The sequence below is a fragment of the Cannabis sativa genome, chromosome 3 (assembly GCF_029168945.1).
Source record: "Cannabis sativa cultivar Pink pepper isolate KNU-18-1 chromosome 3, ASM2916894v1, whole genome shotgun sequence".
Classification (NCBI taxonomy): Eukaryota; Viridiplantae; Streptophyta; class Magnoliopsida; order Rosales; family Cannabaceae; genus Cannabis; species Cannabis sativa.
Genome location: NC_083603.1, coordinates 16,369,144 through 16,396,912, shown reverse-complemented (window position 1 = coordinate 16,396,912; position 27,769 = coordinate 16,369,144). Strand labels below are relative to the sequence as shown.

The 27,769-nt window shown below is 32.2% G+C and overlaps 2 protein-coding genes across 2 annotated transcripts; one reads left to right on the top strand and one right to left on the bottom strand.

The window, feature by feature from the left end:
• Positions 1-2,535: 2,535 nt before the first annotated feature.
• Positions 2,536-3,670, bottom strand: LOC115711238 (thaumatin-like protein 1). Its single transcript, XM_030639569.2, has 2 exons — positions 3,479-3,670; positions 2,536-3,331 (listed from the first exon to the last, which is right to left on the bottom strand). Exons 1-2 carry the CDS (start codon positions 3,534-3,536, stop codon positions 2,661-2,663), a joined length of 729 nt encoding a protein of 242 aa, XP_030495429.1. The 5' UTR covers positions 3,537-3,670; the 3' UTR covers positions 2,536-2,660.
• Positions 3,671-24,733: 21,063 nt separating this feature from the next.
• On the top strand, positions 24,734-26,011 carry LOC133035944 (uncharacterized). Its single transcript, XM_061112393.1, has one exon. It carries the CDS (start codon positions 24,734-24,736, stop codon positions 26,009-26,011), a length of 1,278 nt encoding a protein of 425 aa, XP_060968376.1.
• The last annotated feature ends 1,758 nt before the right edge of the window (positions 26,012-27,769 follow it).

Below are 27,769 nucleotides of genomic sequence, written 5' to 3'. Positions count from 1 at the left end.
GTCAAAGCTCATACCTTTTATATCTATTCTATATAAAGTGTGCCTATATAACAGAATTCTTGGTTTTATGAGAAATTCATAGGTGACTTTTTATTTATATTAAAAATAAAATGATTTATTACTAAAAATAAAATATATAATTTATGAGAAATTCATGGTTTAAAATATATAATTTGATATCTTAATTATTAATAAACAATACCATAAATATACATCTACCATCATATAAGAATTTTATTCTAAAACTATACGATCATAGATTAAGTGGTCAAGGTCCAAAGAAAAATAATAATTTCTTATAATTTGAAATCAAGACACGAAAAACAGAAACTAATTGAATAGGACTTTCTATTCAATTGAGGTGTCGACCATGCATGGTAAGCAAAAAGCTCTATATTATTATATATATATATATTGCTAAACAATTTTTCTATTTGTTTTTTTTTTTTGGCTCAATCATGTTATAATTGTTTGCCTTCACATTTGAATATATAAAATGTGGCGAATTCTTTGTTTATGAGAAATTATTGGGTGACTTATTTTTAAAATATTTTTTTACATATAAAATGTGGCTATGTAATAGAATTCTTAGTTTAATGTTATTATTTATTTTTCTGTCAAAATATTAACAGAATATTTTAATTAGAAAACGTTAATTATAATTGATTAATTTTAGCTAAATAATCCTATCAAAATTTAATCTAACAAATTTCTATCTCTAGAGCAAAATCCCTAGCCTCCAACACAACCTTTACCAGTTTATAACCTTAGTTATAATTTCTTAAGCTATATTTTATAATTTTAATTTTTATTTTAAAACTTAAAAAATACTAATGAAAACAACATGCTACATGCTATTATACAAAAATATTGCATTTATATATCCCACAATGTTTCAAAAATACTTTGAAAAGTTCATCTTGAATTAATTATTAATATGTAATAAAAGATATTAGTTATTATACTATTATTTCAAACAAAGGAAAGTTCTAGCGGTGCTTCTACTTTCTAATCATAAACCTCAATTTTGGCTTCTTTAACCAGCTACTACACACAAGTTATTTACTCTGAATTTATAACCATTTACAATTTTTTAACACTCAAAAAGTTACCGAGTTTGTTTTCTATAGCTCTACTTATTAAGGTAGAAAAATATTTTTAGTTTGACTCCATTCCGTTTATTAAATGAATTATTTTCAAGTTGACACATTAACTTAAAAATGACACAATAATGACCTACTACAAACTATACACTTATATTCATTCTATTTATTGAGAATCAAAACTTCAATCTTCTTCACTAGATTAGCCAAACACACACAATATTTGGACATAAACACAGGACACAATATTATAACTCAAACTCAGAAACACTTAGTCGAAACTTGAATAAATAATGCCACTCTTTTAAGTTTTAAGACTGTATATGACTAGGCAATTTTGGTTATTGTATTATCATTCCTGCTACATAGTTGATCATTTTTAGATTTTTGATGTGAAATTTCGTATTGTGAGCTTTTTAGAGTTTCTAATAGACTTCAATAAGTAATAGATTTATATAATTATACTTGGAATAAATTTTCATAATGTTGTTTGGTGGATTCCTATTTTGTTATTAGGTAACATAATATTTTTATTCGTTAGGTCTGTCAAAATTATTAAGTGAGAATGAATCAATTTAAAAACCTTTCACTATATTAAAAGGTGAGATTGATTTTAATATGAGCTTAATTATATTTAATTTTATTTTGTATATCTATTGTTTTATTTGAAAACAGGTGAATAAATGATTACACTATATATACAACAATTAAGGACATCACTCCAACTACAGAAAGTTGGAAGAATAAAATGAGAGTGTTAGAAAAATTTAAAAAGCGGACAAATAAGAGTTCACCACTCAAATATCAAAAGCTTAATGTTAGGAGACAAAAGGTATACAATCAGTTAATTTACTGTTGAAATTGTCAATACTTTACTAATAAATGTTATATTTTTTGAATTTTGCCTGTACTCGCGTTGCAACAAATTATTATTTCATAAATATTTTTTTCCTTAAAAATGAACACAGGGTAATGATGTTGAACCTAATCACTAATAATATTTTTTTTAATTTTTAATTGTATCACTTTTTAATAACGTAGAAAAAAACTAGCATAAAATTTAGTGGACGTACATCGCTAGTAACTTTTTACTAGCATATATATATATATATATCTAGCTATAAGTAAAAGCAAAAGTTTAGCCCAAACAATATTTCTTATTTAATTGATCATTTATTTATTTATTAAAAAAAAGTGTTTATTTGATGATGATTTATTTATTTATTAAAAAAAGAGTTAAATTCCAATTATTCCTTAAGAAATTTTAAAGTGATGAGATTATGTTTTATTTGAAAGAAAAGATAAAAAGATATTGCAATTTCAATGCTGAAAATATATTAGAACAATTATATTGTAATAATTAATTTGCCATAATAAGGGGAGACACAGGTAGCTACTAGCTAGCACCTTTATTAATTATCATGGATATATTAATGTATTGGAAGGGAATAATCAATAACCTCAAATTAATAATAAAAAAAAATCAATTTCATTTTAAGTAGCCTACTCATATTCAAGGCGAAATTACATAAAATGTAACTGTAAAACATAATTATTTCATGGACAGAAAGTGATATCATAATTAGGTCCTCCTCTGCATGTAAAAGTACTAGACTTATCATCATAAGCATAGCTATAAGCTTGAGGACACTGAGTCTTAAACATCTTAGAATAGTCTGTCGGCGGGCAAGTCTCCGGCGTCCCATATGCTCCGGTGCAGCAGTACTCAGGTTTGTTCAAAGCCAAACACGCGCTCTTGCAACCCACTACGCTCCCATCTGCTCCTTTCAACGTCAGCTCCGGCGGGCAAACGCTGTTCACATTCGCAGGACAGCTCGTGCTAGCGCACGAGCTCGACGGAACTAGCCCAACGGGCAAGTTGAAGCCGTCAACAAGACTTATGTCGTAGAAATCTTGGCCGCCATTTTCGGCCAGAGTGAGTTCCACTAAAGACGCCGGAGGAATTCCGCCAGCCCCGTTGCATGAAACCTTACCGGATCCGCAGTCGGCTGTTTCGCATGTGAATTTTCCGGTGGCATCGGTGGTACATCCGGATCGGGCCCAGAACCTGCCTGACCATCCTGCCGGAGCATCAATGGATTGTGTTGCGCCCGATGCTAATTCGAAACCTGTAGATGATAGTGGAGGCTTCCCTGCGCCGGTAAGGGTTCCGGGCCAGATGGTGAATGGACAGTTGTTTTTTATTGTGAATGTAGCTGATTGAGCCCCTATATTTATGCAAGACAAAGTTCAAAACTCTAGCTATATGAATTGATAAAATGTGCATACATAATATTTTAGGTTTACAATTATATAGTAGAAAAAAATTAGTATATATACAGAGAATAAAAATAAAGGACAATAGCTATATATACCGGACAAGAAAATCATGGCCAAGGCCAGACTGAACGAGAGTAGTGCAATGGTGTTCATGGCTGAGGACTGTATTATATCCTATATAATATAATTCTTAGATATATATATAGATTTTACTGATGTATTGGCTTACAAAATATATATGTTTCATCAAACTCTTTCTCTCTATATATATACACTAATGTATACCTTGCTGGCGTTCTTATCATTTTATATTTCCTTAAAGGGTAAGCAGTTACACTAAATTTAAAAATTAAAGAATATTAACAATAAATGGGTATAGCCATATATATAAAGTTTGATTTTCTTCCTAATATATAGAGAAATGTTAAAGTCGTATCTTATTGTGGCAAGTATTACTAAGTGATATAAAATTGTTATTGGTGTAATTTAATATCAAATTTTATCAGAATTATTTATGTTTCAGTTCATTTTAGTGCCGTTTAGTAATATTTTTTTTAATTAGTTTTCTGTTTTTAAAATTGAAAAAGTGAACATATTTTTCAAAAACATGTTTTATAAAACTGTTTTTACTTTTTAATTTTTTAATTGAGAATCAAAATTTTAAAAACAAAAAGAAATCACTTTCAATATTTTATTAAACAGTTTTTTTTCTCTTAATCAATATCTTGGACTTCGATCATGACTCAGACCCAAATCCCCCCACGGTCCTGAAGCTGAATCCGACCTCTCACTTGAACCCGAATACGACCCCGGACCTAGACCCGACGTAAATAAAATTAAAAAATGAAAATGAACTTTAGAGAACACACTTTTGTTTTCTGTTTTTCAAATTGAAAAAAATAAAAGTGGTTACAGAACGCATTTTTGTTTTTCAAAGGCAAAATTTTTAAAAACAAAAATTTTACTTTTATTTTGTAATTAAAAAATTAGAAAACAAAAGTGTTACCAAACGGCACCAAAGTAAAGTGATTTGCGAATAAAGTGGCCCACTTCTTAACTAGGGGCTCTTATTCTAAAGCTGATTGCATGATTAGTAATAAGGAGTCTGTTCCTACTAATTTATTGTTCTTACTTTTGAAGGACCTTTAATAAATGGAAGCAACTTTTTCCCGTTCAAAAAAAAAAAACTAATACTACTTACAAACATGTAAAGTTATATTATATTAAACAACTTATCTAATATATATTTTAAAACTTTATAGTGTTTGAAAAGTGTACTTGTTCTTTTACTTATATAGTATGACACACCAAATTAACTATTATACCATCTCAATATTAGCATATTCTTATTTCCTAGTATATCACTAGAAAGAATATGCATGTATGAAAATATGTAAGTTTAAAATTGGAATATTTTCATAAATACACAAAAATAATCGTTGACACTAGCTAAAAAATGATCAATACTGATTCGCTAGATTGATGAGATAAATAATAACTTAAGTAAATATTAAAGTGAAACACACAGAATTTATAATTCACTCTTCATGTCGCGTTGTTAATGGAACTACATCTACTTCGAATTTTTATTTCTGAAGAGAATTACAAGAGAATTGACTAAGAAAAGAGTTCAAATTTCTAGAGTGAGAGAGAGAGAGAGAGAGAGTAGAGAGAGATGCTCTGATCTTATGGACACTTTTAAGAATGTGAAAAATAAATTACTGAAGCTCATCTCATTTTATAAGGAATGAGGTCCTATTTAATAATAAAATAATACAACAAATATGAAAAAATTACTTTAGTCTGATCTTGGTCATTGATGATGATCTAATGGTTAAAATTGACTTTATATGTATTAGACCAAACACTTGCTGTTGAGTGAGAGTTATAAGTATGTATCAGTTTAAACCACGATAGGAATATTGAAAGACAATCAAATAAATCTTAAGATTGAAAGAGAACCTATATATTAGTCTATAAGAGTGATTTTTCGAAATGTTAACACTACACTGACTCAGATTTCTAGATTTACATTAATGCTAGAAAGTCTAAATCTTGGATGGTGATTACTCTAGGGGTGGAGTAGTGATCTTTAGAGAAGTGTAAAAATTTATTTGGATTCTCTAACTCTATCAGCGAGACTGACTATTAAAGTGGCGCAAAAGGCTACTAGATAGCCTAAGAAAATTTTATACGCCCTTTGGCATTATTTCAATCATGGATTAACTATTACTGTTACTTCTGATAATATAGATAGTTGCCAAACCATAAAGAATCTAATACCCTAAAAGGAGTAAACATATAGAAAGGAATTTCACAATATCAAAGATTTTGTGACTAAGGAGATGTAATGGTGGAGAAGGTTGATACTAAATACAACATATCAGATCCTATTACGAAGATAATACTACATATTATACTTGATTTGGACATCAAAATAATGAGATTAATTAAAATGCACATTTAGTTTTATATTAGTGCAAGTAGGAGTTTGTTGGGATTTTATGCCCTATAAATAAAATCCAATTAAATATAATTAGATTTACTAATTAATAAAAGATCAAAAATTATTTTATGTTGAATAGTTCACATGATTATAAGTTAGATGTATAAATTATATTAAATCCCGAAGATATAGTTATTTATGATTATAGTGTTGCCTACACAATGGAAAATAATCATGATTATATGCTTCAAACTTTTTAGTCTCACGATTTATCAGTGTACTGAATTTACACTGACATGATAATTAACGGTGTGGTTTACTTACACTTGTATAAGTAGAATGTCCTTTCCAGGGCGTTAGCAAAGTAAATTAATATCGGATGTATTGGCTATAGATAGGACTGGACCGATATTGACAGTGGAAAAGATATCATAAACTTACTATTATATCTTTTCTAAGTCAATGTTACTTAGTATATCTTCAGTCAATTGATCTCAATCTTGAGATGATTAACTTCTAGCTTAAATGTATTACATGTGTTCTTTGACTTGTTCGTTATAACTGACCATTAGGATCGACCCAATACTTACATCTTGGAAACATGGTAGTGTATTTGAGTGGGAGCGTTAATCATAGATATGGACATCTATAGCTTCTATGTCTATTAAAAGTTAAGAGATGGTTTTCTTGGAGCTTGACTTAACGTGATAAATGATAGAGCGCTCATTTCAGTAATTATATTAATTTAATAAAATATCATTTACAAGTAGTTAAGTGTTTTATGGATAAAATACTTTAAAGGGTAACATAGTAAATTTGTCCCTTCTCATTGTAAATTTTCTATAGAGGATCATTGATTGTTTAGATTCTAACAATGGATAATTCATAATGTATCTATATTTGGTATATAGAGCGTCCTATGTAATCAAGAGTGCAATTCTGAATCTATAGTGGAGTCAAGAAGAATTAATAAGCTATGAAATTTACTTGGTAAATTTTGAATCTACTTATTAGGATCTTGTTTATAGGCCCATGGTGCTACATTGTTTGAGATAATATCATCTTCTAGACTCAACTAATTGATTTAATAAGTCAATTAGAATTTGAAAGTAGCCTATGTTTTATTTGAGATTTTCACCAAGTTTAGGCAATTTTGAGAAGAAAAGAGAAATAGAGGTTTATTTATCAATTAAGATACTTTATGGGTCTAATTGATAAATTTATTTAAATTTTACTTATTTTGATAATTATTAAAATAAAATTAGTATTTAAATAATTAGATGAGATAAGTGGTAAAATATAAAAAGATACATTAGTTTCGTTAGTTATAATAAAGTGGTAAAAATGTAATTCTAAAGCCCATGAGGAATTTGGCCCTAGAGTTAGACTTCAGCCTAAGTCTATATTTTAAGCTCAATCTCATCTAACCTAGCCTTAAGTGAAGCCTATATAAACAAAGTGATGAGAAGAGAGAATTAACCTAAGTTTTCAATGTCAACCAACGATCTCTTCTCTTCTTTCTTCATTATTTTCGAAAATCACTAAGTCTCTCTCTCAAAAATATTTTTCCAAAGAGTATCAGCCCACAACTATTCTAGGTGATATTCAGGCCTTTGTGGAAGACTATGATGAACACAATCAAAGGAGGACAAGATCTACGTTCAGATCTTGATAATACTCTGCTACAGACAGGAATCAAGGGTTAGAGATCTAAACAGAAGGAGTCATATTATTCTGCTTTCATCACTGTAAATATTTCTTAATCCCTAATGTATTTATTTATTATTTTTTAGAAATTTCATATTTAGGATGTTAGATTATAGTTATATAATCAACATACATGTTAAAAAATCTAGATACTAGTAAAATAATTTTCAACAACAGGTATCAGAGCCATGGTAATGATTTGCTTTCATCAAACATTAATTTGAAACGATTATGTGTGCTTTTTGTGTTGATTTGGATGTGTTCATGATGGTTTATGTGATTTTGATGACTTTATGTAATAATCTAAAAATTTCTATGATTATTAATTTTGATTTGATTTGGAAATTATCTTAGATTAAATCCTTGTGAAAATTAAAGCATGCTTATTTTTACGGAGCTCGATTTCGATAAAATACGAGAAAGTTATGATGTTTTGAATTTTTGTTGCCATGGCTACCACGCACGTAGAAGGCTGCACGCAACCTGTTGCTCGGACGACAGGGTGCCTTTGCAGCCAAATTTTGATTTTTTTGTAATTTTTCATTCGAATTTCAATTTTTTTTTTTTCATTTTAAAACCCTATAATTCAGTATAAAATATTATTTTTAATATTTGAACCTAAATATCAATTTTAAAAATTAATAATATTTAATTCTTTTAATGGTTCATCATTAATTTTTGATATTTTGAATTTTGAAATAAAAAATAGCTATTTTATATTTAAATATGGTTAGATTTCAAAAAATTGTTTTTTTTTATTTAAGATTTTGAAAAAATTTTAATTTCTTAATTTTACAGATTATTTAATTATAAGATTAAAAAATTTAATGTTAGATATATTTTGAAATTAAAAGATATATTTATCCATTTAATTTAAATATTATATTATAAATTATCTTATATGATGAATTAAATAATAATAAATTTGAAATTAACTTTGAGTATAGATATCTTAATTATAATATTTCAATTTCATAAATTAGTTATTTCATTATATAATTTATTATTTTAAAATTATAAGTTGAAAAATAATATTTATAGAAATATATAATATCATTTCACTTATTAAAAATTTATAAATAATAAAATATATATTTAAATAACCTAAATATATTTATATAGGCAGCGGGGTATATAATCTTTGGAAGGTAAGGAATGATGTTTTATGGGAACAAAAGCTTTGGCAGATTATAACCACACAGTTCTAATGATTCAAAATGATTGTAAGATGAGATTAGGTTTGTTTTTTACCTTGTAAAATTTCTATTGAAGATATGAATTAGGTTGTAGCTTTGTAAGTAAGTAAGGGAGCATTGTACAGGGGGTATAGTCATTTACGAAAATTGAGATGTAATGGTGAAAATGTTTTAGTGCAATACAATGATCTTATTCATAAAAAAAAGAAAATGGGAATTTATAGTTATATTTGATTCAAAATTTACTTTTTTATTACCATATGACAAAATAAAGAAAATTAGGAAAATTAAAGTTTTTTTTTTCCAAAAATACGATAGAGAGACTTCTTTCCCAAAAAAATTTCTCCTTCTTGCAGAGCAAAACAAGTGAGTTGCTCTCTATCGTTGGCAACACTTCACCAGAAAATTAAGGGATGGAGATCTGAAATCATCAACAACCAACGATGTAGAAACTTTTTGCGATCTCCATGAACGCCGGCTAGGAACTTTGGGCTGATCTCCATTAACACCGGTAAGAAGTTTTGCTTAGATGTTCTGCCATGGCAACGAGATCACCGTGAGAAGATATCCATGAAGCCAACGAGAAAGAATCAACAATCTAGGGCGGAGATCTAGTAGAATCATCAAATATTATACGACTGAGAGAGGTCTCCTTGAATTTTCATACCCACACATTTTGGGTTTTCTTTCAAAAAAAATCTAATTTTTATGTAGTTTTTGGAATAAAAAAAATAAATTTGATGTTGTGTAGTGTGTTTTCTTCAATTATTTTGTTAATTATTTTTTGTCGTTTGGTTGATTTACATATATTTTTAGTATTTTTTTCTAATTTTCGAAAAATCTTGAAGGAAATTACTGCATTAAATTTCTGGGAAATATAATAAGAACAATGAGTATGTGTTAAAATTTCAATACAAAAATATGTTGCTTTCACGTTGTTTTTAAGTTTCATTTACGTTGTTTTTTCATCCTCCTGAAAATAAAAGTAAAATGTACAAGCGACTGAATAACAGCACAAATATAATGATCAATGTGATAGGAAGATATTGCAAATATGAAGAAAATTTATAAATACTCATGCAATAAAAACATCAGTAGTTGATTTTGAGTTGTTTTGTGTGTTTGGTATAATTATTTGTTAATCAATTAATATTTTTTTGATTGAAAACAACAAAAATAAAAACTACACAATATCTACAAAAGAATAATTAAGTTATTTTCATGTTAGTGTGAAGTTTTTTTTGTGTTTTTTTCGCAACATCTTATTTCAACTTGAAAATAATGTATAATATCAACTTATTTTCATGTTGTTGTAAAGTTTGTTATGAATCATACACTACACTAGTTGTTCAACAATTAAAAGAATATAGTTTCACATGTTAAAACAAAAACTTATCTTTATCTCTTACATCCAGACATGAAAAATAATAAGAGAACACATTATGTTAATTTTGAATCAAGTGGGGGTATTGATAGGAAGAGATTGTAGATATGAAGAAAATTACTTATATTTAGTAGTAACATTGTTTGTTGTTTTGCAGTTGTAAACACGTTGTTTAATTTTATTACTTTTTGAACATGTTGCTTTCACATTGTTTGTACGTTGAATTTCATATGTAAAGATTTGTAGATTCCTTAAATTATCAGCTGTTTTTATTATTTTTTACATCGTTGTTAAGCATTTGTTAACAATTTTAAAAACTACTAACAACTATTGTATCTTTGAAAAAAAAAAATTATAATTATACAAATACTTGATGTATAAATTGAAAATATAATAATAGATGTTTTTTAATGTACTAAAAGATATAACCAACTTAAAAAAATTATAATGTTTAATATCTCGTACAAGATATATATGAACTTAACTAGAGAAAAATTTTTAAAAAATATAAAAGCAAAGTTTCTTAAAAAATATTGCTCTTGTGCACAGACAACTAAAACGAAAGACACTTAATCATTAATTCATGCACAGTAACTTCACCCTTCTTGAAAGACTTTGAAACTTTTTCTTGTACACTTTTAATGTATGTAACTAACTTCATTCTCATCAACTTTGAAGTTCATCATCACTAGAAATCAAGTCCTCACTACAAAAAAAAAGGATATTCAGCTACCACAAATTTAGTAGCAAATAATACATATTTAGTAGCTATTAAACTTTTTGCTACTAACTTTTTTTGGTGGCTACTTCGTAGCTAATACTCCGTTGCTGAAAGTTTTTTGCTACCAAGACAATTTGTAGCAAATTTGCTACTAATATTTTTGTAGCAAAAAATATCTAATCTAGTAGCAAAATAATTACTTTGAAAGACTACTAAAACTTTTTTGCTACTACATTTTGGTAGCAAATCACTTTAAAATTGGTAACAAATACAACTTTAGTACTTAAAAATATAATAATTTTGCTACTGAAATTTTGTTGCAAAATAAATTTAAATTAAATTATATGTGATTTTCCAACCAAGTTTATATTTAATATTTAATTTTAATTATTCCATTAATGCAGAATTTCTAACTATATATTTATAGAATAATTAAAATAGCAAAACTCATTTTAATAGAATTAATAACTTATATATATATATATACAATTCAACTAGTAAATTGTTGATAATACAAAATCTCTAACATAATTCAAAATATATAACATACACAAATCTATAAAAATCTATTTATGAAGGCATATTTCATCTTAGGCATGAGGACAACGTTTCTTTTGACTAAACAAATATATCTTTCATCTTAGGTCTGCTGCATTATCTCGTGGCTATTTTTAGCAAACTATAATATACCATTTAATCAAAGCATTAGTGACACCCATCTGCTCTTGCTCTAAGATTTCCGCTTGATGACTATGTTGCTTTTTGCCATCTTGGGCTGTTAACTGGATGTTCTTGCCCACTTTGACACATCCTCCAACCTCACCAACTTTCCTGCATCCACAGTGAAAAGTTAATTCTAAGAGTGCTGAAAATTGGGGGTAATAAAAAAGGGAGCTAACAGAAGTAATTTGCATGCCGACAAACCACTTCTCATCGGGTACAAACAACTTCACATCAGATTTTAAGGGAAAAGGGGCCACAAAGGGTGCTAAATCTATCTATGGTTGATCCTCTTAATATACCTTCTATGATAATGTCTTATGTTGATAGTGATGCAGAAAGATAATTGTCTTCCTTTTCAAAAAACAACAGTTTCTGAGATTTCAAGGGTACTTCTTGTGCCCTGAACATGTAGCCGTTCAAGGCTCAGACTTACATACTCTTCCATGAAATATGGCATATGATGATCTTCCTGGAAAAAAACAAAAAAGTATCTCATAATCTGATTAGTACATAGAATAAGTCTATTTCTACAAGATTAGAGGAATTCGATAATGGAAAAAAGATTAAGAGAAAAAACAGAGAATTCTAAAAGAAACTTTAATCTAAACATCCATACTAAATGTATCAGCTAGCAACTTTATTACACAAAACAAATACTAGTATAAAAATGGATAGGCATCCTATTGTACTCCACGAATGGTACATCCAATTAATGTGACCAAGCTTAAAATTACAGTGAACAGTACAACACCAATTATATGAACAAGTGAAAAATCATGTCAGTATGTGAATTCAATTGTATTATTAACTGACAATTTTGGCCAAGTCAAGTTGTACAACACAAACGAAACAAAATTACTTGAAACAAACACATCACCCACAAGCAATGATCCCAAAAATGTTTTATAAAACATTAACAATTTTCATGATTATAAGCATACAACATCACATTCGCATAATTAAATTATTAATGAGGAATGACAATATAAGCACTGCTGCACAAACAAATAATGGAGTAAAGCAAAAATTACCATGCTTTTCAATAGATTTTGGCCAGTGCCATAGGCCTAGATGCGAGCTAGCACCCATACCACTCAGCACTCTGCAAATTATGCAGTTTCTCCCAGGCAGCTTAGCTTGCGTCTGCATGAGGTTATTCAATCAAGACTAGAAGAACGTGTAAATGAACTTGAGACAGCACTTCAGAACAGCCAAAGAAAAATACAAATGATAGAATCAGAACGTAGAAATTGGGGAGAGCTCTCAATCAGTCCACTAAAGTATCCCTCAATGCAAGAAAGTCCTGCTGCTAGAGAAGAATGTGAAAACATGTCTCAACCCTTTGTCATGGCTTTATCAGGGGAAGCTCTTGATGCTTACAATGAGGCTCGTGAAGAACTGGTGAAGATGAGCGACTCAGATGAAGAGGAAATACAGTTTTACTTTAATAATAGGAAATACAGTTTGAGCAAAAAAAAATAAGCCTATATATACAAAACCCACAAAAAGAAGAAAATCTATCATGACAACTAATACAATGGTAGAAATATCCAGCAACAGAATAGGGTTCTCTTCACTAGTATCGCCCCTAAACAAACAACTTAGTATCGAAAGGAACAATTATCATGAATTTCATCGTTCAAAAAATAAAAAATATAAAAAAGACATGTCATAATCAATTCATGAAATTGAAACTTATCATCTTTCTTAAAAAAAGCCCAATTAAAAATGTGGAGAATATATTTAAAAATCTATTAATCTATTTTTAAATTAAAAATTATACCTAAAAATAATTAAAGTGTAGAACATTTTAGTTATAAATTTACCAAAAATTTTGAGAATATTGAATTTAGTTTATCCAAAACTAAAAAATTAAAAAAAAAACGTATATACAACAAACAATCCGTATACACAGTAATTTAAATTTAAATTTCCAAAATGATAAGTGTCCCACAAAACAAGGTTACAAAATAAAAAAATTACAAATAAGTATTTCAAAAATTAAAATTTGAATTTGATTTTAAATATATACCGTGTATATACATTAATTTTTATCATCATTTTTTTTCATTACTCTATTCACAGTTAACGATATTCACTGTATTTTTTTTCTCTCAAAAGAAACTTAATTTACCTCAACTGTAATATCCCAGAAAATAAATAATATTTAAATGGACATATTTTATTAAATATGTAATTACTTGGGAAATGAAGTAGGATTATGATCTTACTTAGGTAATTGTTGAGCAATTAATTAATGAAATACGTTATTTTGGGCCCGGTAATTGTGGAAATTTAGCTATGTGGTTAGCAATGTCACGACATTAAATGAAAGAATTATTTTGAGAATATCCCGGATTAAGTTAAAATTTTATTAGAATGTCGGATTGGGGAATTAGTGAAATTGCCAAAAATGCCCCTGGATTTTAAATGGTTTAAGTTTAGTTAAGGAGGGGTATTATGGTCATTTTAAAGGTTTGATTTAATTCTCCTTTAGTTGATAATAAGCTGAAAATTTATTTGTTTTAAGGATTAATGAAAGTTGACTTTTCTTTTAAGGGTATGACATATATACTTAATGAGTAAGTAACCTCAAATGTCCACCTCTTCCTCTCCTTCTCGTGCAAGAGAGCACCAGCCAGCAAAGGGAAATTTCTTCACATTTCTTCTCTGAGTTTGAGTTGATTCTTCAATCTAAGATCAACCCTAACTACTGTCCTAATCTTTAAAGTAAGTTCTTGCTATTTTCCTTCTTGATTTCTAGTGGTTTTGAGTGAATTTTTGTTAGGGACTTAGGTATTTTTGGGGCTGTGAGATTAATTGGGATTAAAATAAGTTTTTAGGTTGTTTTCTAAGCTTGTTGAGTTTGAATTGATTAGAAGTAGGGGCTGTTCAGTTTGTTTTGGATTGAATGAAGCTTCATTTTCATTTGGATATATGATTTTGAGTACATGATTGAATTATGATTAAATGATGCATGAGATAAGTTGGAATAGTGGTATTGAACTGTTCTGGAAGTGCAAATTAGGTCTGTTATGGTTTTGGTTCGAGCTGGGGGAGAAAAACCAGAAATTTTACGGTACGACGACAGCGGTCGGCCAGGTTGGTTCGTCGTATCGAAGCCGGTCGACCGGTTACAGCAGGGGAAAATTTCTCGGGTTTTTCTCTGAACCGTGTTTAGCTCGGGGTTGAACCTAGTACCTGCCTTTGAATAATTTTGAGTTATTTAAATTATTATATACGTGGTGAGGCCTAAGTCTAATCGATTTTAAATTAGGGTTTTAATCCGGAATATTAAGTTAAGGTATTTATTATGTTTCAATTGTCGTGACATAGGACCGGGATTGCCTAGCTTGTTTTTCCACCCAGGTCGGCCATATTTTTGACTCCTGAATTAAGGTAAGAAAAGTGGTAAGCACCGTGTGTGGTTAAAAATCGATGAATGAATGGAGGTGGCCTTAATTATTATTATGATGTTGATTAAAGCTTATTAAGCCTAGGTTATTACCTAGGGTTGGAAACGGTTATTACCGTTATGAGTAATTACTCCTGAAACCGCGGTTAGGTTTCTTACTTATCGTTTGCTTTATCGGGCAACGATAGTGACATATTCAGCTCGTATGTAACGAGTGGTAAAAAGTGGTACTTTATTAAGTACCAGGAATGTGAGATGTTTAAGGGAATGCTTATTATTATCAAATAGTGAGTAAGCATAATGGCATGAGATTAAGTTGATAATCATTTTTTCTTTCAATTATTGTTTTGATCACTTTCTTGTTGAGTCTCTGTGACTCACTGGTGCTTTATGGTGCAGGTAAAGGAAAGGCTAAAGTCGAGCAACCATGAGTTTGTGGTCGCAGCAGCAATGTACATACCAGCCGTAGGCAGCCCAGTTTACAGGATGCTCTATTTTGATTGTATTTTGGAAAATATAAAGCTTATGTTGTAAAATACTTTGAAATCAGTTTGTAAATATTTTGAAAACAAGGGGGACCCCATAATTCATGTTACTTATCTTTTGTTAAACAGTTTAAAGGTTGAGTTTTAACTATCAAAAATTTAATTACCCACACTTTTAGTATAATTACATCTTATATAAGTATCGGTATTTTAAATAAAGTGCACACACGTGGCGTCCCTGTTGGACAGGGCGTTACAACATGGTATCAGAGCGCCAAGGTTTTTAGATCCTGAAGACTGGTTTGATATGTACATTGGCTGCAAGGACCTGATCGACTCATGGTTTAGTAAGCTTTAAGTTAAAAGATAGCTTGTTAATTTAATGATTACCTGATTATTTGAATTATGTTGATATCGGAATGGTGTGGGAAGAATTATAATATATGGAAATACTTATCAGCATTGTTATTACTTGGAATGTGATCGCAGGTCTATAGTTATGCACCCGAGGCGGACTGGTAAGGGTACCCGCGAGCTAGCTGGGCTCGGGGCTGCCGGTGAGGGTGAGAACCCTTTACCACCACCTAATTGGGAAGAGTTATATGCTGCTATGCAAGAAACTATTCGGCAGCAGGGTGAGCAAATCAGAGAATTAAGAGAGCAGCGAGCTCAGCCTGCTCTAAATCTTAATCCTGATCCTCCGGCACCTCTAGTGGTGCCACCGGATGCAGGGAATCGTTTGGAACCACTGTATGAGCGGTTCAGGAAGCAGAATCCGCCAGTGTTTGAGGGTGGTGCTGATCCACTCAAAGCGGAGCAATGGATGAATATGATAACATCCATTTTCGATTTTATGCGTGTTGAAGATAATGACCGGGTCAGGTGTGCTACCTATATGTTACGAGATGATGCCCGTATTTGGTGGGAGATTGTATCTCAGGGCCATGATCTGAATAATATGACCTGGGAAACTTTTCGGGCCTTATTTTTTGAGAAGTATTATAATGAGTCTATTAAGGCAGCAAAGGCAGAAGAGTTTATACGGTTAACTCAGGGTAGTATGACTGTGACAGAATATGCTACTAAGTTTGATCGATTAGCAAAGTTTGCCTCAGATGAGGTGGCCACTGAAGCTGCTAGAAAAGCAAAGTTTATACGGGGGCTGGATGAACACATCGCCCGGGATGTGATTGTTGCTTCTAAACAACCGGGGGTTGACCGAACTTATGCTCAAATAGTTGAGTTGGCCTTAGTTTCTGAGGGTGCAGAAGCTCAGATACGAAAGAAAAATATTGCCAGAAGAGATTCATGGAAACAAACAGCAGGTGCTGGTTTGGGTAGGGGTACTGATCTTGGTGACCGTAGGAAAAGACCTAGTGAATCATCAGCAGCAGGCCCAAACAAAAGATTCCAGGGTAACCAAGGTTTTCGTCGTAGTGGGAACGAAAACTGGCGGACTTTTCCTGAATGTCCGAGGTGTAAAAAGCATCACCTGGGCGAGTGTCAGGCTAGGGCCTGTTTCCACTGTGGAATGGTGGGTCACATGAAGAGAAATTGTCCACAATTGCTACGGCTAGAGCAAAAGAAGGATGATACACTCGCTCCTGCCCGAGTGTTTGCCCTGACTCAAGCTGAGGCTGATGCTGGTCCTTCTACTGTGACAGGTCAGCTTTCTGTTGCTGGTACTTTATTGACTGTGTTAATTGATTCTGGTGCGACGCATTCTTATATTTCAAGTAGAATAATTGAGAAGCTGAATAAACCTAGTGATGTGCTTTCTAGAGGTTTTGGAACCTTGTTGCCCTCTTGGGGAGTTGGTTATCTCCAGCAGGTGGGTTCGATCCCTTCCAGTGTTTGTGGAAGGAAGAGAGTTATCAGTTGATCTGATAGAATTAAATCTGAAGGATTTTGATGTTATTTTGGGGAGGGATTGGCTTGCTAAATACAACGCCACCATTGATTGTAAAAGAAAGATGGTGACTTTTCAGCCTGAGGGCGAGGACCCTTTTGTATTTGTGGGTAAGATGCAAGGATCTCAGATTCCCTTAATTTCATCCCTTAAGGCAAAGGATTTGCTGTGTGAGGGGTGCATTGGTTTCTTGGCAAGTGTTGTGGATATTTCCAGGGAACCACTAGCGGGACCGGAGCATGTCCCAGTAGTTCAAGAATTTCTGAATGTGTTCCCAGAAGAGTTACCAGGGTTGCCACCAAAACGTGAAATTGATTTTGAGATTGATTTAATACCAGGAGCTGAGCCTGTATCGAAAGCTCCCTACAGGATGGCACCTGCAGAGCTGAAAGAGTTAAAAGTTCAATTACAGGGGATGATGGATTTAAAATTTACTAGACCTAGTACTTCACCTTGGGGTGCACCAGTTTTGTTTGTGAAAAAGAAAGATGGAACATTACGAATGTGTATAGATTATCGGGAGTTAAACAAATTAACAGTGAAGAACAAGTACCCTCTGCCAAGAATAGATGATTTATTTGATCAGTTGCAGGGTAAAACTGTCTTTTCTAAGATTGATCTTCGATCTGGTTATCACCAACTGAGGATTCGAGAGGAGGATATTCCCAAGACAGCTTTTCGGACCCGGTATGGTCATTATGAATTCCTGGTAATGTCCTTCGGATTAACAAATGCCCCGGCAGCATTTATGGACTTGATGAACCGAGTGTTCAAAGATTTTCTAGATGATTTTGTTATTGTCTTTATCGATGATATTCTAATTTATTCAGACTCGGAAGAGACTCACGAAAGACATCTTCGAATGGTATTACAACGTCTCAGGGAGCATAAGTTGTATGCCAAGTTTAAGAAATGTGAATTCTGGTTACCTCAGGTGAGTTTCTTGGGGCATGTGGTGAGTAAAGATGGTATTTTAGTGGATCCGGTAAAGGTTGAAGCAGTGCGTGACTGGCCTCGACCTAAGTCAGCAACTGAAGTTAGAAGTTTCCTGGGGTTAGCAGGGTATTACCGGAGATTTGTTGAGGGCTTTGCAAAGATTTCTACGCCTTTAACTGAGTTGACCCGAAAGAATTGTAAGTTTGTTTGGACTGACAAGTGTGAAGGTAGTTTCCAGGAATTGAAGCAAAGGTTGATTACCGCTCCTGTGCTAACCTTACCAAAAGGTGATGAAAAGTTTGTGATTTATTGTGATGCATCCAAACAAGGGTTAGGTTGTGTTCTTATGCAGTCAGGGAAAGTGATTGCTTATGCATCCAGGCAATTGAAGGAGTATGAACAACGATATCCTACCCATGATATTGAATTAGTAGCGGTTGTCTTTGCACTAAAAGTTTGGCGTCACTATCTATACGGTGAGAAGTGTGAAATTTATACAGATCACAAAAGCCTCAAATACTTTTTCACTCAGAAGGATTTAAATATGAGGCAACGACAATGGTTAGAACTGGTCAAAGATTATGACTGCGAGATTCTCTACCACCCTGGTAAAGCAAATGTTGTAGCGGATGCTCTAAGTCGGAAAGGACCAGGGCAAGTTTGTGAACTAAAGGAAATCTCAGCAAAGTTGGCTGAGGATATGACGAGAGCGGGAATTGAATTTGTAATTGGAAAACTCGCTAATATCACCATTCAATCTAACCTATTGGAAAGAATTAGAGTAGCCCAACAAGGTGACCTTGAGCTACAGGGACATAAGGAGAAGTTAGAGGCTGGATTCGCAAGAGACTTTTCGTGCTTATCTGATGGGTTGTTGCGATACAAAAACAGAATCTGTGTACCGGTTGATAAAGAAATCAGACAAGAGATTCTTGATGAATCTTATACTACACCGTACTCCTTACACCCGGGAACAACCAAGATGTATCATGATGTGAAAGCTTTATACTGGTGGCCGGGTATGAAGAGGGATATTGTTGAATATGTGTCAAAATGCTTAACTTGTCAACAAATTAAAGCAGAACACCAAAGGCCGGCAGGTTTGCTTCAACCTCTAAAGATTCCTGAATGGATATGGGAAGACATCACCATGGATTTTGTGGTAGGATTGCCCAGAACAGTAGGGTATTATGATTCTATTTGGGTGATAGTGGATCGATATACGAAGTCTGCTCACTTTCTCCCGGTGAGGACAACGTATACAGTGGATCAATATGTTGATTTGTATATCAAGGAGATAGTTCGACTTCATGGTGCCCCAAAGTCGATAGTTTCCGATAGAGATCCAAAATTTACATCCAAATTCTGGGAAAGTTTACAGCAAGCAATGGGTACTAAGTTGAAATTCAGTACAGCTTTTCATCCTCAAACCGATGGTCAATCTGAAAGGACTATCCAAATACTTGAGGATATGTTGAGGGCATGTGTAATGGACTTTGAAGGTTCTTGGAACAAGTACCTACCTCTGATTGAGTTTTCTTATAACAATAGTTATCAGAGTACCATTGGTATGGCTCCGTATGAGATGCTTTATGGAAGGAAATGTCGATCACCTATTCATTGGGATGAGGCTGGTGAATGTAGGTATCTTGGACCTGAAGCTGTCCAAAGAACGAGCGAGGCTATTGAAAAGATTCGAGCTCGTATGCTTGCTTCCCAAAGTAGACAGAAAAGCTACGCAGATCCAAAGCGTAGAGATGTTGAATTCCAAGTTGGGGATTTTGTTTTTCTTCGGGTGTCCCCAATGAAGGGAATTCGAAGGTTCGGGAAGAAAGGAAAGTTGAGTCCCAGATTTATTGGTCCATTTGAGATTCTTGAGAAAGTAGGCCAGGTAGCTTATCGGTTGGCTCTACCTCCTGCTTTATCTGGGGTTCATAACGTGTTTCATGTCTCGATGCTTCGGAAATATGTATCTGATACAACTCATATCTTAAGTTATGAAGACATTGAGCTTCAAACCGACCTGTCGTATGAAGAACAACCAGTACAAATCTTAGACAGGAAAGAAAAGGTGTTGCGAAACAAGACTATTCCACTAGTCAAAGTGTTGTGGCGGAACAGCAAAGTTGAAGAAGCGACTTGGGAATTAGAGTCGCAGATGCGGGAGTTGTATCCCGAGCTTTTCAGGTAAATTTCGAGGACGAAATTCCTATAAGTGGGGGATAGTTGTAATATCCCAGAAAATAAATAATATTTAAATGGACATATTTTATTAAATATGTAATTACTTGGGAAATGAAGTAGGATTATGATCTTACTTAGGTAATTGTTGAGCAATTAATTAATGAAATACGTTATTTTGGGCCCGGTAATTGTGGAAATTTAGCTATGTGGTTAGCAATGTCACGACATTAAATGAAAGAATTATTTTGAGAATATCCCGGATTAAGTTAGAATTTTATTAGAATGTCGGATTGGGGAATTAGTGAAATTGCCAAAAATGCCCCTGGATTTTAAATGGTTTAAGTTTAGTTAAGGAGGGGTATTATGGTCATTTTAAAGGTTTGATTTAATTCTCCTTTAGTTGATAATAAGCTGAAAATTTATTTGTTTTAAGGATTAATGAAAGTTGACTTTTCTTTTAAGGGTATGACATATATACTTAATGAGTAAGTAACCTCAAATGTCCACCTCTTCCTCTCCTTCTCGTGCAAGAGAGCACCAGCCAGCAAAGGGAAATTTCTTCACATTTCTTCTCTGAGTTTGAGTTGATTCTTCAATCTAAGATCAACCCTAACTACTGTCCTAATCTTTAAAGTAAGTTCTTGCTATTTTCCTTCTTGATTTCTAGTGGTTTTGAGTGAATTTTTGTTAGGGACTTAGGTATTTTTGGGGCTGTGAGATTAATTGGGATTAAAATAAGTTTTTAGGTTGTTTCCTAAGCTTGTTGAGTTTGAATTGATTAGAAGTAAGGGCTGTTCAGTTTGTTTTGGATTGAATGAAGCTTCATTTTCATTTGGATATATGATTTTGAGTACATGATTGAATTATGATTAAATGATGCATGAGATAAGTTGGAATAGTGGTATTGAACTGTTCTGGAAGTGCAAGTTAGGTCTGTTATGGTTTTGGTTCGAGCTGGGGGAGAAAAACCAGAAATTTTACGGTACGACGACAGCGGTCGACCGGTTGGTTCTGCTGTATCAGAACCGGTCGACCGGTTACAGCAGGGAAAATTTCTCGGGTTTTTCTCTGAACCGTGTTTAGCTCGGGGTTGAACCTAGTACCTGCCTTTGAATAATTTTGAGTTATTTAAATTATTATATAGGTGGTGAGGCCTAAGTCTAATCGATTTTAAATTAGGGTTTTAATCCGGAATATTAAGTTAAGGTATTTATTATGTTTCAATTGTCGTGACATAGGACCGGGATTGCCTAGCTTGTTTTTCCACCCAGGTCGGCCATATTCTTGACTCCTGAATTAAGGTAAGAAAAGTGGTAAGCACCGTGTGTGGTTAAAAATCGATGAATGAATGGAGGTGGCCTTAATTATTATTATGATGTTGATTAAAGCTTATTAAGCCTAGGTTATTACCTAGGGTTGGAAACGGTTATTACCGTTATGAGTAATTACTCCTGAAATCGCGGTTAGGTTTCTTACTTATCGTTTGCTTTATCGGGCAACGATAGTGACATATTCAGCTCGTATGTAACGAGTGGTAAAAAGTGGTACTTTATTAAGTACCAGGAATGTGAGATGTTTAATGGAATGCTTATTATTATCAAATAGTGAGTAAGCATAATGGCATGAGATTAAGTTGATAATCATTTTTTCTTTCAATTATTGTTTTGATCACTTTCTTGCTGAGTCTCTGTGACTCACTGGTGCTTTATGGTGCAGGTAAAGGAAAGGCTAAAGTCGAGCAACCATGAGTTTGTGGTCGCAGCAGCAATGTACATACCAGCCGTAGGCAGCCCAGTTTACAGGATGCTCTATTTTGATTGTATTTTGGAAAATATAAAGCTTATGTTGTAAAATACTTTGAAATCAGTTTGTAAATATTTTGAAAACAAGGGGGACCCCATAATTCATGTTACTTATCTTTTGTTAAACAGTTTAAAGGTTGAGTTTTAACTATCAAAAATTTAATTACCCACACTTTTAGTATAATTACATCTTATATAAGTATCGGTATTTTAAATAAAGTGCACACACATGGCGTCCCTGTTGGACAGGGCGTTACATCAACAGTCTCAACAAATCTAAAGAGCAATTCAGTGCCATAGTTGTTAAGGTATGAGCTAAATGATATTTGATATATATCATGATTGACATTATAATCTTGCATTGATTAGATTGTTAATGAAAAAATCCCTTCAGGTGTTTCAATTGGTGAGGTGTTTCAAAGAATTTCAAAAAGGATACAAGGAGTCAGTACACACAAACAGGTTTGAATAAATTTCTATACTATTTCACTAAAACAATATGCATTGAAATCAACTAGGAAATATAGAATTGACTTGGATTAATTATCTTCGTTTTCGAATCTGTATAGTTGTTCTTTGTTGGGCTAATGAATTTACAATCTTCTAAATTAGAAATAACATGAACAGAGATAAAAATAAATATTAAAATCTGAATCATATTAAAATTTGAATCATATATTTAAATAAAACATGCCTCAATAAACAATTAACAATCATCATGAACCTTGGAAATTTTTCATCAATCAAGATACTAAAAATATATCTCAATAAAACTCAAAAGGATGATGGAAATATAATATTCTTACAGAGGAGAAGTATTCAGCTTCGTGATTAAGCCTATTAAACCCTCCAAATAATGAGTCGTCTGAATCCAATACAATCTGGATGAAAGAAAGAAAAAAGAAGTCAGAGCCACAGATCAACAAGGTTATATAGTTTATATAATTAAAGAGAAAGATCAAAAGATCATGTTAGAGTAAAAGAAAAAGGGAAAAAAATGTTATGAAGCCTTCCTCTCTGCCTTAAATACTCGGCTCTTTGTCTCCTTGCCTGATAATCATAGAAAGAGAACTTTTAGAAAATATGCATATAACACAAGCAACACAGTATCAACAAATAAAATGCAGATATAGATTGACAGTAGAACAAATTATTACTCTTTGTAGCCGATCTTCCAACTGATCCCTCATTCTCCGCCTCTCAATCTCACGTTGATGAGAGACAGACTTAGCAACACGATGCACCCACAGCCACTGTCCCCACCGCCAAATCTCTTGAACTCTCCATATTTCGTGCTGTCGTTCTTCGCCGAAGTCGAACAGAGCAGAACGAGCACTGCCTGAGGTGCCGTTCTTCGCCGAAGTCGAACAGAGCAGAACGAGAGGGATCGAACAGAGCAGAACGAGAGGGAGAGACTGAGATCGATTTTAGGGTTGATACTGAGATCGATTTTAGACTGAGAGCTGCCGTTCTTCGGCGAAGTCGAACAAAGGGAAATGTCGATCGAGCAGTTTAGGGTTGATACAGCTGCTCTTTGATATTGCGTATATTTGCAGCTGTATATACTCTTTTTTATTGTTATTATTATTATTATTATTATTATTATTATTATTATTAGCCTACCAAAATTAATTAAATGTAATCTATTTTAAAAAATATTTTTTTAACAAAAAATAAATTGAGTGACATTATTTTTAAAAAATATAATATGTTTTATTTTTAAATGACAAATGTAATTAATTACTAAAAAAATTAAAGTATCATAACTTTTAATTTTCAAAAATAGTAGCAATTAAGTATATATATCTGAAACAAAAATTAGTATTATATTCTTTATACTTAGTTGTGTAGCACTTATTTTTGAGTTGAAACTATATATAAACCATAAATTATCAATTATAAATATAAATATGAATTTATTTATACACTTCAACAATAAATAAGAAATATTAGATCGTCACTTTAGTTGTGCCAATAAAAAAATAGTAAAAGTGACTTTTTTGTTTTTAAAATTTTAATTTTCAATTAAAAATATTGAAAAGTAAAAACAGTTTTATAGAATATGTTTTTGAAAAATATTTTGACTTTTCTAATTTTAAAAACAGAAAAGTGATTAAAAAAGTGTTACCAAACGGCACCTATAATTATTAATAACTAAAGAATATTTGATAGGATTTTTTTACTTTTACACTTGAAAATAATTTTTTTTGTATCTTCACATAATTTCACATAGAAACCCTCATAGTAATTGAACAACCTAAATTGTAACAAAAATTCACATATAAACTACCAGAGCAACCCAAACAAAAAAATCATATTATTTATTATTATATTATTTTATATATTTTTTCAAATACAATATAGTATTTATCAAAATTATTAATATTAAATATTTTTTCTTGTAGTACAATTCATCGTGTTTATCGGAAGATAAAATAAAAAATGATAGATAAGAACTGGATTTTCCAAAAGGATAGATTATCGGAGGAGTTTTTCAATGGACTTAAAAATTTTCTCAAATTATCATCCTTTCACTTGAATGATGAAAATAAGATTCGATGTCCATGTGTTTCATGTATGAACTTATACTATTATGACTTGGAGACGATTGAGCGCCATATATTTGTAAGAGGATTTTATACAAAATATGTTTTATGGGAGTTCCACTGGGAAGATATCACAGAAATACACGAGGATGAAGAGAATGCAGAATCAATCGTTGAGGAAGACAACACATTATATGATAGTGATGATGAAGATGATGACGATATGATACCAGCATTAGAGGATTTAGCTAATCAATCTCATAGAAATAGTGAGTTTGTGAACCTTGGAGATTCAAATGGCGACAACAATGCAAGGAATTCATTACCTAACTTATTTGCTGAAGCTGAAAAGGAGTTGTACCCCGGATGCACAGTATTCTCGAGCTTAACATTTATTGTTAATCTAATGCACATTAAAGTGATGTGTGATTGGAGTAACAAATCATTTGATCTGTTGTTGGACTTACTTTGGAAAACATTTCCCAAAGACAATAAGATTCCACGGTCATATTACGAGGCTAAGAAGATGTTGCGTGATCTTGGTTTAAGATATGAAACCATTCATGTATGTAAGGACAATTGTGCTTTATTTTGGAAAGAGAATGAAAATGCTGAAAGATGTCCTGTATGTGATCATGAACGATACAAATTTCAAGGAACTAAAGGCAAGAAGATCCCATACAAAAAGATGCAATATTTTCCCATAACTCCACGTCTACAACGACTTTTTATGTCTCGCCATACATCAACTGATATGAGGTGGCATAAGGAAGAACGTGTTGATACTGATGGTGAACTTAGACACCCAGCTGATGCAGAAGTCTGGAAGGATTTCGATCGACAATATCCTAATTTTGCAAAAGAAACTAGAAATGTTAGGTTGGGATTTGCAACAGATGGATTCAATCCATTCGGTGATTTATCAAACGCACATAGTATGTGGCCAGTGTTGCTAATGCCATATAACATGCCTCCATGGAAATGTATGAAACGAGAATTCGTAATGATGGCATTACTAATTCCAGGACCCAGTGCTCAGGGCAAAGACATAGATGTCTTTTTACGACCTCTAATTGATGAGCTCAAGGTATTATGGGAAAATGGGGTGCGTACTTTTGATATTGTTGACCAAGAATATTTTACAATGCGTCTTTGCGGTATTATGGACGATTAATGATTTTCCGGCATATGGTACCGTATGCAGGTATAGCACTCAAGGGTATAAGGCTTGTCCTGTTTGTGAGGAAGACACATCTTCATTTCGAGTAAGAGGAAAAACATGTTTCATGGGTCATCGTCGATATTTGAGTCTGAACCACCAATGGCGCAAGGATAAAGAGTACGATGGCACAATTGAAAGACGTTCGGCTCCAAGAATTTTAACAGGAGATGAAATCTTGGACAAAGTAAAAGGTTTATGGAAATGTAGGCCAGGGAAAAATGATAAGATCATTAAGGAAGATAAGCAACAAATGAAGGATGCATCTTATGAAAACAAAACAAACTGGAGGCGAAAAAGTATTTTGTGGGAGTTAGAATACGGCCTAAGTTAAAACTAAGACATAATTTGGATGTGATGCATACTGAAAAAAATATATGTGAGAGTGTGGTCGGTACAATATTTAGTATCGATGGGAAGTCTAAGGATGCGAAAAGGCAAGACTTGATTTACAAGACTTAAATATTCTAAGCAAACCTACACATGAAAAAGAAAGGGAATAAATGGTTGAAACCAGTAGCATGTTATACACTATCGGCAAAGGAACGACAAGAATTTTGTACGTTCATAAAATTTGTAAAATTTCCTGATGGATATGCAGGAAATATTTCTCGAAATGTTAACATGAAAGATGGAAAATAATTTGGGTTGAAAAGCCATGATTGTGATATCTTACTGCAAAGGTTGTTACCTATTGGTTTAAGGCCATATTTGAATAAAAAGGTGATGGATGCAATTGCTGAGTTATCATTGTTCTTTAAAAAACTATGTGTGAGGACATTAAATGTGAAAGACTTAGATGAATTGGAAGAGGGCATTGTACTAACCTTATGTAAATTAGAAAGTATTTTTCCTCCTGCTTTCTTTGATGTGATGATTCATCTTGCGGTGCATTTGCCATTAGAAGCTAAGTTGGGAGGTCCAGTACAAATGCGATGGATGTATTCAATCGAAAGGTATCATAAAGTGTATTTTAGTTAAATTTGTATTATTCGATAATTGTTGAGTACAATATTTTAAAATTATACATTGAAAACATAATAAATTTCAGGGAATTAGGTCATTTAAAGAAATATGTAAAGAACAAAGCTCGACCTGAAGGTTGTATTGCTCAAGGATACATTATTACCGAGGCATTAAATTTTTGTTCCATGTATCTTCGTGGAATAGAGACACGATTTAATCGCCTTGATCGTAATTCTGAAAACCTTGGCTTCAGAAAAGAATCTACCTTGTCTATATTCAACATGCCTACAAGACCATTTGGCAAACAATCATTTGTCACACTAACTCAAGAGGAACGAAACCAAGTTCAATGGTACATTTTGAATAATTGTCCTGAGTTAGACACATACTTAACGTAAGTTAATTTGTTTTTCCTTCCCAAATATTATAATATTTATGTTTTAGCATAAAATTAATATTTCATAGTACTTGTTATGAAAACAGAGAACATAGATTATTCTTACAATCTCAAGGATTTTCCGACATTGACCAAGTACAAAAAAATGAATTTTCAAGATGGTTTGAAAATAAAGTAAGTATAAAATATAAATTAAAATATCTTATAACATAAATTTGTGTTTGCATCATAAAATGACAATATGAAATTTGAAATATTCACAGATAAAAAAAATGAACGAAACAACTTCGGTCAAGCGGTAGAAGATTTGTATGCAATTGCGGTGCAACTCGATTTGTTGGTTTGTTCAT